The sequence below is a fragment of the Salarias fasciatus genome, chromosome 4 (assembly GCF_902148845.1).
Source record: "Salarias fasciatus chromosome 4, fSalaFa1.1, whole genome shotgun sequence".
Taxonomy (NCBI): Eukaryota; Metazoa; Chordata; class Actinopteri; order Blenniiformes; family Blenniidae; genus Salarias; species Salarias fasciatus.
Genome location: NC_043748.1, coordinates 6,233,222 through 6,247,630, shown reverse-complemented (window position 1 = coordinate 6,247,630; position 14,409 = coordinate 6,233,222). Strand labels below are relative to the sequence as shown.

Below are 14,409 nucleotides of genomic sequence, written 5' to 3'. Positions count from 1 at the left end.
ACACTTCAAATGGCTGCCGCCATGTTTGACTTCACACTCGCTGCCCACCTGCGAATTTGACGTGGAACTTGTTCTCGGGCTTGAGGATCTGGACGTACAGGGGGCAGTTCGGCGCGAAGTCTTTCACCGCCCAGGCTCGGAGGATTGTCTGATGATCCTGAGAAAATTGGAGACCGCGAGTGGAGCGAGAGACAGTGAGCAAAAAAAAAAAAAAAAAAAGAGAGAGGGAGGGAGCGAGAGATGCACAAAATGTGAGGCACCGTGAAGAAAAGAGAGGCAGGAACCCATCATTAGCAGCATCAGACTGCATCTCCTTGATGATAATCTCTTGAAGTCTCTGATTGCGCCGTGCAGTTTAATGGCTCTTGCGACATTTCGGAACAATGCAGGCGACGTCTCACGACAGGCTGAGACAAAAAAAAACAGCCTTGAGAACGTAGTGAGAGAGACCGGCCCTGAGACAGGTGTAGATAAATCACCAAGGGAAAAAAAAACAAGGAGAGGGGATCAGAGACTCTGCTTTGACAGTGCATAAAAGACTATATACTGACATTTACTGATCGAAACTAAGCACAAAAAAAAAACAGCCGAGGAGCGTAAAGTCAGTTTGGGAATATTTTTGATGAAAAAAAAAAAAAAATCCAAACTTTGTATTTATTGTCATGGTAGTTTCTTTTTTCATTCGGTTTTAATAAAGCAACACATGCATACATTCAGGCAGCAGATTGAGCTGGAACCAGGAAGTATGATGGTTAAAATAAAAATTAAAGAAGTAAAGCTTCTTAACTAAGATCCAATGAATTAATCACATATAAAGGAAAAGCTCTGGGCTGTAATTGAGTCTAACAGTGGTGCGGGTGGTTTGCAGTGTGGAGAGAAGCTGAGGAGAACGTACGGCGGCGATGCGGTCCACTTCAAACCGGTTACTGAGGATAAAGCAGGCCTCAGCATCGTCCATCCTTCAGGCAGTTAGTAGAGCATGTAGCCATGGGAGCGAGGGAGAGAGAGAGGGAGAGAGAGAGGGAGAGAGAGAGAGAGAGAGAGGGAGAGGGAGGAGGGGGAAGGAAGAGAGGAAGAATCGGGGAACCCATGAGACACAGGAAGGAGGGTCTTGTCACGTTTTTTTTGAGCGAGAGGAATAAAAGAGGAAAGAAATAATAGAACACAATAGAGCAACAAATGTACCAATGTGTCTTTCAAGCCCACGCCGTTTAAAGATGAGATAGTGGGAGGCGAGGAGACGGTGGATTAAAACAAACAAGCTTTTGCTCCTTTTCTTTCTGTGCGAAGCTCGCCGAAGGTGCCGTGTCTGTATTATCCGACACCGGAGGGCAAGACTGTAAGCAATGTGACGCAAACCGGAATTACAGCTGTGGCTTCAGGGCTGCAGGCGCTTCGGGGATTAATTGTGCTCTCCGGAGACATCTAATGCAAGGTTGATGTTCAGACAAACGCGACGTTGCTTCAGGGGTCAGTTCTGGGATCGTAATCAATCCTGATCGATGTTCATAATGACTTACTTGGCCCTCATCAGGTCTTGGTCTTTGAGGGCTGACCCCTGCAGGTAGATGACCCTCTGGGCCCACAGGGGGACATGAAGGACCCTCCTGACCTGGACATCCATCTCTGCAGGGCACAGGATCACCACGTAGTAGTCCTACACAGTCACAGGTACACGTCAAACACAGTCACAACAGCGCGATGCCTTCTGAAGGAAGTGTGTTTAGCCAGAATAGCACTGTACGGTACTGTCATAAGCTGGCATGCTCTCAGAGGAGAACTGTTACTGAAACAACCGACAACCAAATGAGACGATCGCTCTAAATATATATGGCAAGCAAGTGGTGGTGAATTCAAAGAAATCCCAAAGGAAACTGTCAAAATATTCTCACATGGATACATCCTCAAACAAACACACGCAATTGCCTAAACACGCATAAGTCAGCATTTGATCCTTGCCATTGCAGAAAAAAAATCTGCAGCTTTAACCCCAGCTGCTCGGCCTTCTGGAGAATATTTCTGACAAACTCACACAAGACCCGCCCCCCCCACACAAAACTCCCCTTTCCAACTTAAAACCACTCGGAGAGACCTGCAGCCTGGGGTGGGCGAAGAACTCGTTGAGGAAGTCCATGAGGAGGTCGATCTTGAGACAGCTGACGCACAGCACCACGTGCTTCTCCGTCTGCGCCCTGTAGCGGCTGTAGTTCCCCCCGGACTTCTGCCGCTCCATCCACAGGAAGGCCAGCTGCTCGAACTGCACCGAGGAAGACATCCGTCACGGTCAACAGGTGGAAAGTGGATTAAGCCGGCCGCCGTGCCGGGGAGGGGGGCCAGGGGTCGTGTGAAAAAGAAGACAACGCTGCGTAGTGTTTCAGTTTGATTAGGGAGAGTGGGAGAATTAAGACGAGCGGAGATTTAATTCCCGATGGCGGCCGAAGGGGAAGTGATGGTGGAGATTAAGAGAAGGGAGGTAATGAAAATAATAGCAGGTTTCAACAAGACTTCACTGATTTGTTTTAGATTTTTTTCAAATGTCCTTGGTTTGGGAAGGTGGCTGTAAAACACGATGAGAGGATGGTAGATATTTCTTTTTCTATCTGTAACTTCAATATATCCAGCAAAAAAAAAAAAAAAAAAAAATCCTTTTGTACCTTTTTTTTCTGTATTTTTTTTTTCTTCCTCATCCAGCAAGACCCATCATGATGCAACATCATTTCACTTTGTGTAAGTCAGGGAAATGCAATTACCTAAATCTCATACAGTCTGATCTCAAGACGGGCTAAAAACGGAGACCTTTCTGATAAATCTGCACTCTCCAGCCCTCCTCTAACGCTCATCAATCAATACCAAACATCCGATGAGCTTATTTATTGAGCCCTCTTTCTGTCATAATGAAGCTCTGCTGCTTTCAGGCAGCGGCGAGTTACTGCACCTCGGCCAAATCAATCCCAATTCAATGAACATGTTGTATTAGTATGCTGATTTTCTCTGGAAATGAATTTTCCCCTGCAGAAATTAGATTTTTGTGGGAAGACACGACCCGGGTGCATCCTGCCCCGCCGTGCGACGCCGGCCAGCGGCCCCCATGGGCGGGCTCCAGTGCCTGACCACGCCAATGCTGCTTTCCAGTCGCCTCATGAGCAGCTTTCAGCACGGCGGAGCAGGAAATTAAAGCTCCCTGTTGGTCGGCGTTTTGAGGGCCAGCTTTGGGAGATACTAGTTAAACAACAACAAATATGCTTTAATTTGTAAATTTTTCTGCAGTTTCCCTGAAAAGTTGAACTTTAACACTTATATTGAGCGATGCTGCTTTACACACAAGCAAAAGTACTGCAGTCTTCTGCGCAACGTGCCGGTCAGTTTAAAATATAGTCTTTTAAAAAATGGTGAGAAAAGGATCTTTTCATAAATTTATAAAATCCCCATGGATGTTTCAGAGAGGAGATGAAAAGTGGACGTGTCAAAGAAAAGGTCGTCACTGTCCCTCTATTCTCACTTCATATTTCTCTTTAATGGCTCTTTCAAACACACACCTTCATTGTACTGTTCTACACTGTGGCATAAAACTTTACCAGCACAGATGCATCCACGCTATTATTTGATTTGCAATATTGTGACAATCTAAAACGTTTACACCCGTTTTTGTTTTTTCATCAAAAGTGACATTAGTCAAGTGGAAAGCGGTTTAAAATGGATAAAAGTGATATGGACGATAAATGAATATATGGATTACTTCTGAAACATCATTATGAGGAGATACATCATCAATGTTTCGTCCAAACGTTATTTATGAGGAGCTCCTTGTTCTGGCGACACTAACTGGGTTTTATAACAATTAAGCCTCCATCGTAAAATCTGGGGATGTGCTGATGGGAGAAGTCTTATAGCTGCTGAGACCAAGCAGTAAACAGCAGAAATGGCCGCGATGACTGGCTTTTTATCTTATTTTCAAATCAATATCCTTTTAAGGCTCCAAATTGCATATAATGACTCGTGAAGGGGTACATTTCCTGTGTTGTGTTGGGTAAAACCAGCAGGGGCAGTAAAAAGACAGCGGCTGAACCCTGATGTGTTTTCAGACCCGGCTGTGCAGCCGGTGGACTGGCCATGGCAGACCAACACACACACACACACACACACACATGAAGAGTAGGGGGTAGGAGGTGGGGCAAAGGGGGGGGGGGGGGGGGGGGGGGGGTTTCTAAATGTCAAGGGGTATTTATGGATGAAAGACGGGGAGAGGGAGAGAAGAGCATGACATGGTTACAATGTCAGTGATGAACAAAAAGCTTTCGGTTTATGAGAGGATTCATGCCAGTTCAGCAACTTCATGTTAGATTTTATTGTTTTTTTTTTTCTCCGTCTTCATGAGAGAAGCTTCCCGAAGCTGCTGATATGCAGAGATACACTTTTTATTAGCATCTCCAATTCTTACAGGAGACAAACAAGCTTTGTGTCAACCTCTGGAATAAAAAGATTTTTTTTTTTTTTTTGGTAATGAAAGAAAGAACAATTGGAATGCAGTGGAATTGATGTTTGTGATGAGTTTTGTGGTCTCTGTACAAATAGTGTGTGAAAAAGAAAAGGTTGTTGTAGTTCTCTGTCATGAGGTTCCCTCTGTGGAGCCGCTAAATGACAGGAGGGGGATTTGGGGAATTGAGCGAGTTTGGAAGACACTCCTGCCGCTGCCTGAATAAAAATAGTGTTGTATATCTACGTGGGATGCAGTGAGTCATCACATTGTTGTGTGACGGGGGGAAAACGCAGGAATTATTCATGTTAAGGGAGAAAACTTAGCTGTGTTCACAAGCATAGAAAACAAATTGGCTTTTGCAGGTAGCAAAGCCGTCCCATCTGTTAAGCGGAGGAATGTTTCACACCATTTCTCCAATCACTTTAAAGGCACATCTGTGCTCGGGGTTTTTTCATCTCCGTGTAAACTGAACTGGCGGACAGCTCGCTCGAGTCCTGTGTTCTGCTCGGCAAATTTGAAAAATAAAATATGAAAAAAAGGTGAAGCTTTAAAGTGATGTCCGACTGAACTGCAACCTCGCATTTGCTTCTGTAACTAGTACTGGAGGTTAAATTATTTTTCTTTCCTCACCTGAATGGGAAGCACAATGAGCGCCACGAAGATCATGATGACCACCAGGAGCTGCGAGGGCCAGATCTGAGGGGTGACGTCTCCGAAGCCCACGGTGGAGAAGGTGACCACGCAGAAGTACAGCGAGTCGAACAGGGTCAGGTTGTTGCCCGCTCGCTCCAGGTGCTGGATCCCGCAGATGCTGGAGGAGACACACAGCGGTGGAAGTATGAGAAGGAAGTGAGCATCACTGAAAGCGCGGCGTTGCATGCTGGGTGAAGCAGCTGCCCACTGGGACCATTACCTATAGGGAACGCTTCTTTTTTCTCGCCTGTGCTTATACGTGTGACTCTGTGCGTGCGGAGGCGGGAGGTGGATGTACGCTCCAGCGACCTCGTTGGACGCCGCGTATTCCCGCGTATAGGTGTGTGTTTGCAGGCCGCAATTACTATAATCTTCGGAAAATACATGAGTAATGAGCAAATGTCAGCCCCTCAAATGGTCAGAGGGCTTAATTCATGCCGTGTGAAGGATCTCCTGGATTAGTTTGAGGCTTACACGCCAAACACGCGGCAAGCTGACACATCCTCCACTGCACCGAAGCAATTGCCAGTTGTCATTTCAGAGCCCTCTCACTCTCACAGTTACCAATTACCTCCCTTGCTTTCTGTCTTTCTCTCCGGGAGCTGCACGTCTGATTCTCCTATCTCATTCTTCCTCCTCACGTATCACACCGACGCGTGTCGATTTCACCCCCCACCCTCTCTCTTTTCACCTTTTCCCCGTGCGCGGCGACACCTTTCACTTCCCATACAGACTCCATTTAAAGCCTCTCGTGTTTTCACTTGTTGCACCCCTTGTGTCGGCGGCGGCTGGCGATATACCCACCATGTAAACATGAGACAGACCAGCGTGCTGATGAGAATCACCACCTGGTTGAACATGGCGGAGTGCGTCCGCTGGATCGCCCGGTGGAGATCATTCTGCAGGGAGACGGATAAATCAGAGTTGAAATGACAGAAAGCATCTTGCTGCTTGAAATCTACAAGGCAGTGTGGCTGATTTACAGAAAAAAAAAAAAAAAAAGCTCTGGTAAAAATTGACAAAAGTGCCAAAGTATTGGGATTACTGAAATCAGCAGGAGACGCAGGCTAATAAAAAGTGTGAAGCAGCCTCGTAGGATTTCATTGGACAGATGGAGGCAGGAAGTGTTGAAAGCCTTTAGAGCAAGTCGTGTGTTTAAATAGTTCCTCACTGATTTACCTTCACAGCGGAGTGTTTAAGATAAAGCTGGTGAGCTGAAATGGGAGACAGAGAGGGGCAGTTGCATGCCAACAAAATAACACAACGGAGATGTTGAAATGAACGCAACAGAGAGGGAAAAAAAAAAAAAAAATAGACTGGATCGGCGAAGAGTGATTCACTTACTATCATGTTCTCCAAGGCGTGTTTGGCCAGCCAGCAGTTGAGAAATACAGGAATGAAGAGATTTCTGAAGGAGGGCAGAATCACCTGTCGGGGAGAAGAAGCTTTAGTCGGCTTGGCTCGCTGTCTCGTCGTCTCATCACCGTTTTTTTTCATATGTTCCACAGTCATGAGCGATCTGGCAAGCAAAGGGACGGTGCGAGACATACGGCGGTGGGAGATTCACACCGTGCTGCTGTACCGACAGGTATCGCAGCAAGTGATTCCTCGGATTTTCAATAATGAATCAGGCAAATATTTTTCCAATATTTATTTCAATTCATGTCAAATTTAAATGTTTGGAATAAGGTCTAATTTTCATTGGTAAATAAAATGAGTAATCAAAACAGTTCATTTCTATTCACTCCAAGAAGACATTCAACAAATCCAGGAATCAGGCAGTTTTGATCTTATTATCATCTTCAATCATCACTTCCTTTTTTTTTTTTGAAGATAGCAGAGTTTCATTTAAATAAATAATCCTGAAAAGAGCCTCAGCTTCTCAATACATGTATAAATCAACTGAGGACAGCTAAGAGGACTAATTAATAATCTTGTATTTCATGGCTGCAGTTTTACTTTTGTCTGGAGTGAATATGTTAAAGATGTTATTTGTTGTCTCTATAGCGTTGTGTTTCAAGCGCCTTTGTTTAATGAATTAACACTCAGGGAAAAGGAAGATTTGCTTTGGTGAGAAAAAAAAAGAAAGTATTATGAAAAGACATGAACAAACACTGATCCGTTCCTACAACAAGCACGGGTTTCAATTTGGACTAAGTTGCATTGAGTTCTGGTCGCTGCAAAGCGAGCGCTGAGCCTCGTAAGCCTGCGGTAATGTTCATTATCCACTTAGGCAAGCTGACACACAACTTGATGAGACGAACTTGAAGAAACGTGATCGGCTCGTGGGGACGTCACACAGATCCTCTATGTAAGCGACTGCTCGGAGGACTTTGAGCAGCTTGTCCCCTAATCGCCGAGCTTGTGCTTCAATCCTTACCAAGGAAGACCGAGACTAAGTTACCGGAACAGAAGTTGTTCACCGAGGCAGGCGAGCAGTTTGCATTGTTGCTTTACTACAACGGCATTACTCATAAATGAAATCTAATTAACATGTGAGATTCAAACAGAAACGGGAGACGAGAGGACATCTAATGATCAGGATACCCTGATCAGGGTATTTAACCCAATAACCACTAGCAGTCGGCATCCTTATATTTTCCTCCACTGATCGGTGCGGTGGGACTAGAAAACCAGAGCAGCCGGCTGCCGTAGCGACTGCCGTGCCGCCGCCAGTGCTCGGCAACGCGTATCGCTCCACTCACAGTGATCATGAAGGGAATGGCGCTGATCATCTCCAGAATGAAAGGAACACGCAACACTTGCTCCCAAACGTTGCCCTGGAAACACAAACCACACACGGGGGTCAGAAGCCTCCACACTGCCGCGGCGACTTTCTGAGATTACCACATAACGGGCTGGACCGGTGATGAGTGGAAGGGGACAAATGGACGAGCTTTTTTGCTGCGTGGAACGGATCAAGATACATAAAGGGCTGTATGACTCCCTCGCGTCCTTTGGGAAAATTAAAAGCATTGCTCGCTTTCCACTGAGCCTCGCTGTTCAATTAAGATGTCAGCCATGACTGTTTTTATGTGTCTGCCGCCTGCGTTCGGCCAACCTGGATCTGACTAGTGTAGGTGGACAGTCTCTGTCCCCGGGAATCAGTCAGCTCTAAATGCTACGGCCTCCAGCCTCTGGAGTAATCTGTGGAGAGAGCCCTTCATAGGCTTATAGTGTCAAGCACATCAAAGGCAGGGCGACCCGTTGATGGATTGGTCCCCCATGGGCTCGACACGGGGGCCTCCCCGAAAGTCTTTATGAAGTGTTCCTAACAGGGCGGCGCCGAAAAAGCCTCTGAGCTGCTTTTTTTGTTTTTTTTTTAATGCAAAAGCAAGAGGAGAAATTAGTAAGAAGGACCACACAGAGGAGTGAAGCGACCACACTCGAGCGTGTTGCATCCATGCGCACGCCCCCACACATGTGGACGCCGCAGCCACAGACATCACAGAGGGCTTCAGGTCGGCCTTTTTGGGTGGAGGGGGGGGGGGGGGGGGGGGGGGGGGAGGGCCGGGACTGACTCACCTTGTAGCTGAGGTACACCAGCAACATAGTTTCTGAAAAGCTGATGAAAGCAACGAGCACCTGCAAACAGGAGAGAGAGAGAGAGAGAGAGAGAGAGAGAGAGAGAGAGAGAGAGAGATGTAGAGATACAGACACAGAGGGGGAGTCGACACACAGCGGAGCGGAGATCGTCGGAGAGACCGGAGTAGAGAGGAATTAGGAGTTTGCAGAGATGGAGAGCGTGGGCGGAATCAGTGGGCGTGCTGATGTTTGAGCTTCAGAAGGAACAGGTTTAAGTGAAGCAAGACGTCTCAGCCTGGCGTCTGCCTCCATACATTTCACATGTAGAAGTGTAACGCTAAGTCCAGACGAAGAGCCACCCTGATGTTGAAAGCATTATAATGGTGCTAGATCCAATAAACCAATAAAGACGGCGCAGAAATTAGAACGTGCCCCAGTATGTGTGTGTTCATGTCTGAGCAGACTGATGCCTTGATCACTCTCTGACCTGCAGTGCCCACAGCGGCAGAGGTCTGTCAACCCAGATGATCAGTTTCCTACGGCGTGGAAGAAAAAAGAGAACGGCATTAGTCGGAGGCGAGCAAAGAAATACAAAATTCAACAAGATATTCAAATATTTCCCCTCCATCATATTAACTAAACAGACACCATGAAGGCAACGCACGTCACTTCATCAGTTTAATTATGCGGTTCACAGTGAAGAGCTCAGCTGTCAGAGTGATCATAATGCAAGAGAAAAGCCATAATCACACAGCCAAATGGAAATTTACAGCCTCATTGTGGAGGAAAGGCTGTTTTATTTTTCCTTTCTTCCCGTCCAAAAGACACCCTGGGGCTCGCCGTGGCTGTTTGCCATGAGCGCATCAACAGTGATGCCGGGAGGCGGCGGCCCGCCCCTGAGCTCACCGTGTCGGGCTCCTTATTCATTTGGAGCCGGAGCTTAGCCGGTGTCATCAGCAACCAATTAGATCAATAGGTCCCTGAGCAGAACACATGGCTGTGCCTCAGGTCCTTGTTCATTTTCTGGTTTCTCTCTCTCTTGTTGATGCTGTATATTACACACTTTATCTCCACTAGATCGCCGTTGATCAGGCAGCAACAGGCACTATATACATATTACGTGGACAGGTAATCCATATCGTTGGGTTGCGACTGACGAATGCGTGTCTCTCCTGCCTACGATCAACAATTGCGAATGGCTTTGGTGAAGCCGGGTTGTTGCTAATTGCGTTACACATTTCTGACCGGCGACCCGGGGTCAGGGATGCCAGCGCTCCCAAGCGTGCGGTTTCACGGTCCGTGCCTACAAGGCACAAGACATCACTCCTAATTAGAGCCGCGCATGCTTACCAGTCAAACTCGCTGCAGGGACGGGATGTTGTGTTTGGCTTGGTGCAGTTTGCTCCGCTCACACTGCAGGAGGGCAAAAAAACCCAAAAAACAAAACACAAAACACAGAAGCAGCCGTGACTACACCTTTACCTCGCCCAACATCTTTCACCAAAAACTACAAAAGCCTGTTGCTCAGCTCAAACGTCAGATGACTTTCTTCATTTCATCTTCAGCATCCCCTACCCCCCTGTTGCACGCCGTTATCTCATCTATCGACCCGCCGCTGTTGCTTCTGCTATCAAGCCTTCACACTCGCTGAGACTTTGTTTCACCTCATTAAGCCCCCGTTACCGCCCGTTCTCTCACCAGTCCTGTCTTCCCTCTTGCGGGTTGTCCAGCAGGACTCGGACGATGTAGAGGAGACAGCTCAGCACTTTCAGAGCAAAGTTAAACATACGCACCCGTAGACCTGAAATCCAAGAATTAGAGATGTTATATACATAGTATTAAACATGGAGGGCTGAAATTTTCTAAAAAAGGACCAGTGTGCTGGATTCAGGAGATCTGTTCGCAGGATTGAATGACAACAATATGTTTGTTTAACTTGATAATAACTCCTTTATATGTTCGATAGCCAGAAACATGAAATTAAACCCAGACTTAACACCATCCATTCATTTTTCTTCGAGATTACTGCCACCAGGGTTTCTGTAAAAGACGTGCTAAGAGGATCATTTTCAGCTCACTCCAACCTCACTGCTAGATTACACTGAAATCCTGCACAGCGGTCCTTTAATAATGTCAACGGTGCCAACGCACTGCAGCAAGGTGCGCTCTGCAGCTTCCTTTTAACGCGCTGAGTCACACGCAAGTGAAGTTACAATGGAAGCATGGAGCAGGTGAAAACACATGAGACTTGGATAAACGCAGCTAAAAAACGTGAGTACAGTAGCACATTTTATTTTTATTCTTAATTGAATGATGAGTTAAGTGCGACTGGGTATTTTTAAAATTCTGACCGCTAAAAGCAACCCTAGTATTTGTGCAATACGCAAAAAATAGCGTATATATCACTAATTATTTTCAGGAACAATTAAATGCAAATTGAAAAATGTAAATTAAGTGCAAATGGAGCATCAGTCAGTACAGCCATCTGCCTAAAACTGAATCGATGGTTGTGGTCTGTGCTCTGCCACACTCACCACCTGCTGCAGGTCCTTCTGGGATTTCTTTACATTTTCTGAACCACACGGTGCATCAGTGCAGCCCTCACCCATTCAGACACGGACTCCCTTACCTCTCTATCAGATCAAGCGTCGACTTCAAGCTGCAGTGGCTCAACAGTTCCATCAGAGCATAAAGCCTGTGGCCTTCACTCCCCACACGCGTCTATGATCTATAGCTCCACATGACCCTGTTACAGAGCTTTTCTCGTGATGGGCCACTCTGAACAGCTACTAAGAGATGGAAACCAGCAACAACTCTGAGCTGTCTAGACATCCAAGTTTGGCCTCTTGTCAGACTCGCTATCAGATCATAATCGAGTGTATAAGTCGACAAATCAAGCGATGGTTCAAATGGTTATACAGATGAACAAACGTGTCAAGCAGATTCAAACAAAGTAAATAAGGAAGAGAATGACTGCACACTTAATGGAAACACATCTCAGACAGAAACGGAGACCAACAGATGGAGAAGCTGCAGCCAGAGAGCGTATGGGCCCTGAGTTCAGGGTGACTCACTGGATCTTTGGTTTTTGATGAAGAACAGCTTGAGGCGCTCCTTGAAAGTGTTTTCATTCACGTAGAACTCCACCTGCACCCTAAGAGAAGGACGAACAGATGGACAGAGTCAACAAGGATAATGATCGTACACGGGAGACAAAAGCTGAGGCGGTAAAACGCACACAGGTGGCGCTTCGGGTGACTGTGGAGATAAAACACTTCATTTAAAGAGCGAGGTGTCGAGGAGAAAGGAAGAGGGGAAGCCAGCGGAGGGCAGCCCGACAAAAGAACAGTTAAAATGTGAGAAAGACACAATGTAAAATAGATAAAATTGTCCTGTAATGATTACTTGAACACAGGGAAGTATGGGAATAAGACAGTGGGGCCGGCTGCATTAAATACTAATGGGTTTTGGAGGAAATGGTGTTCCTGCTTGTCGGCCTGCCCATAGGCCCAGACAGCTGCAGTCAGTCTCGTTATCTCCACTGATTAAATATAGAGCAACAAATTACTTCCCTCTGATGTTTCTGCTGAACATGGGAGAGCATAATTACTGCTCCTTCTCCCTTTCCATTCTGGCACCCTCCCGTTATAAGCACGCACACATACACCTATACTGTACGCACACACACACACACACACTGGCCTCAAAGAGACACACCCGCAACCAGGTCATTAGTATTATGAGGAGATTCACATGCCCCTCTGACACGGATCCTCGCCGAGAGATATGATGAAAACTGACAGAGAAACTCTTCAGACGGCTCTTACGCGAGTACAGACACATAATCAGACGGACCGTAGGTGACTGTTTTCCTGTCTGACCGCCTCGGGGGAGACTTCTCAGTAGTTCCTCCTTTCATCCTATGGCGGAAAGAGTGGATGACTCAGGTGGAGGATGAAAAAAGAGAGAGAGAGAGAGAGAGAGAGAGAGAGAGAAAGCAAGGCTCGGCAGACTTCTCACAACACACAGACAGATGAAAGGGAAGCAGAACAACTGCAATCTATTGTCCTGTCTGCGGGGGGAGGAAGGGGCGGCGGCGGCGGCGGTGGGGGGTCTTCCCGGGGTTCCAGAGTGACGCCGTGTGAGTACCCCACACGGTCAAACATACACTTCATAAAACCAAATATGCACACCTTCCAAGCAGCAGCCGGGGGGGGGGGGGGGGGGGGGGGGGGGGGGGGGCGCGGGGGGCGGGTGGGGGTCAATGTTACTATGGTAACACAGGATTCATTTTCCTTTCTCTCTCTCTCTCTCTCTCTCTCTCTCTCTCTCTCTCTCTCTCTCTCTCTCTCACATGAACAGATGTGAGCAAACATATACTGGTGAAGTATGCTCAGCCGTGGGAGCCGATAGCAAGTTGCCGATGGCTCCAGACTGCTGACATTAGTGCTTTTCCAAAACCCCCCCAAAAAATACAGACACGCACAGATCCCCAGACTCCAACAAAGCTCATCGGGCATGTTATCGAATCTCATGGTTGAGAAAATTCAGTTAAAAAAATTACAATATAAAGATAAAACGTGTGGATTTATAACCTGCATCTGTTCATTTTCAATATCGACTGTGTCCGAGTTAGGGTCATTAACATTAGTGCGCAGTCTACCAATACAGAACTGTGGAAATAAGCTTGAACACTCATAGAAATCCCAAGAAGACAGAGGGACAATGGCAGTATGTTCTTCATTTAACAACGAGCCAACCGTGTTAATCACAGCAACATGTTCCATCCTCCTAGTCCCTCATTAATGCTACTATCTTTACATACCAAGCTAGTTTAGCTTGTTCCTAAGCTTTTTCCTGCCTTTTGAGGGGCCGCTATCAGAAAATATGGTTGCATTTTCGTGTGCCCACTGTTCTCATAATAACAAAACAATGTTTATATTTTCTCCCGCAGCCCAATATCATGCACTTTAGATTAAGTAGCTGAGATCACCGTCCCCGAATTTGGTACGGAGGTATCGAAGATGGAAACTCAATGGAAATAAGCCATCCTGCTTTCAAAAACATATCCAAATGAAGATATGAGGATTATCAAAGAGCTCTAAATGCAGTCTCCCAGAGGTATCAGCTGCTCTGATGAAATAGTGGAATTTTCTATGAAAAGGTACAATATATCTCCACAGCAGGCTTCATGTTTTTGTATTTGAGTTGGGTTCACACATGAAATAATAGAAAGTCCACTAATGTCCAGTATAGCTGGGCCACAGGGTAACATAAAAGGATCATTCAGCATTTTTTTATTGATGATGTTCCCCTGATTTAAAACACACTCTGCAGTGGTGCTCAAGCCGTGGGGAAAATATATGAGCAAAAGTACAAATCCATTAAAAACTGAGAAATACTGCGTCCCTTTGAGTTAGCGGCCTCCTTTTCATACGTTTTATTCAGTCATCGCACCTTGACATATGACCACGGCCCTGTTTTCCTCCGTCTTGTGCTAACGTTTCTTATTGCCTCTTTGTTACTGCCTCTCAACACTTTGGGAAACAATCTTAAATCCTGCCCTCTCTGTGTTTCTTCATTCACCAAAGCCCTCGAAGGCTCTTCAAGCTCTGTGAGAAAAAAAAAAAAAAAGCTGCGATATCCTCTCAGGAGGGGAGAATCATTTCAGAGGTCATTTTGCCCTGGATGTGTTTCTCTAAGCAGGAGCTGTT

At 46.3% G+C, this 14,409-nt stretch overlaps 1 protein-coding gene across 3 annotated transcripts in view; it reads right to left on the bottom strand.

Annotated features, from left to right (window-relative positions):
• Positions 1 to 14,409, bottom strand: part of kcnt2b (potassium sodium-activated channel subfamily T member 2b) — a 37,111-nt gene that overhangs the window by 13,382 nt on the left and 9,320 nt on the right. For 2 of the 3 annotated variants that reach the window (XM_030090484.1, XM_030090486.1), the window contains exons 2-14: positions 11,770 to 11,849; positions 10,394 to 10,496; positions 10,046 to 10,108; positions 9,183 to 9,231; positions 8,696 to 8,755; positions 7,876 to 7,950; positions 6,515 to 6,598; positions 5,975 to 6,069; positions 5,108 to 5,288; positions 2,093 to 2,257; positions 1,521 to 1,657; positions 896 to 959; positions 49 to 157 (exon numbers count right to left, since the gene is read on the bottom strand). In XM_030090484.1, the coding sequence (XP_029946344.1) occupies positions 49 to 157; positions 896 to 959; positions 1,521 to 1,657; positions 2,093 to 2,257; positions 5,108 to 5,288; positions 5,975 to 6,069; positions 6,515 to 6,598; positions 7,876 to 7,950; positions 8,696 to 8,755; positions 9,183 to 9,231; positions 10,046 to 10,108; positions 10,394 to 10,496; positions 11,770 to 11,849 (1,265 nt within the window). The remainder of the gene's footprint in view (positions 1 to 48; positions 158 to 895; positions 960 to 1,520; positions 1,658 to 2,092; positions 2,258 to 5,107; positions 5,289 to 5,974; positions 6,070 to 6,514; positions 6,599 to 7,875; positions 7,951 to 8,695; positions 8,756 to 9,182; positions 9,232 to 10,045; positions 10,109 to 10,393; positions 10,497 to 11,769; positions 11,850 to 14,409) is intronic. The other variant, XM_030090485.1, reaches the window with a different exon arrangement.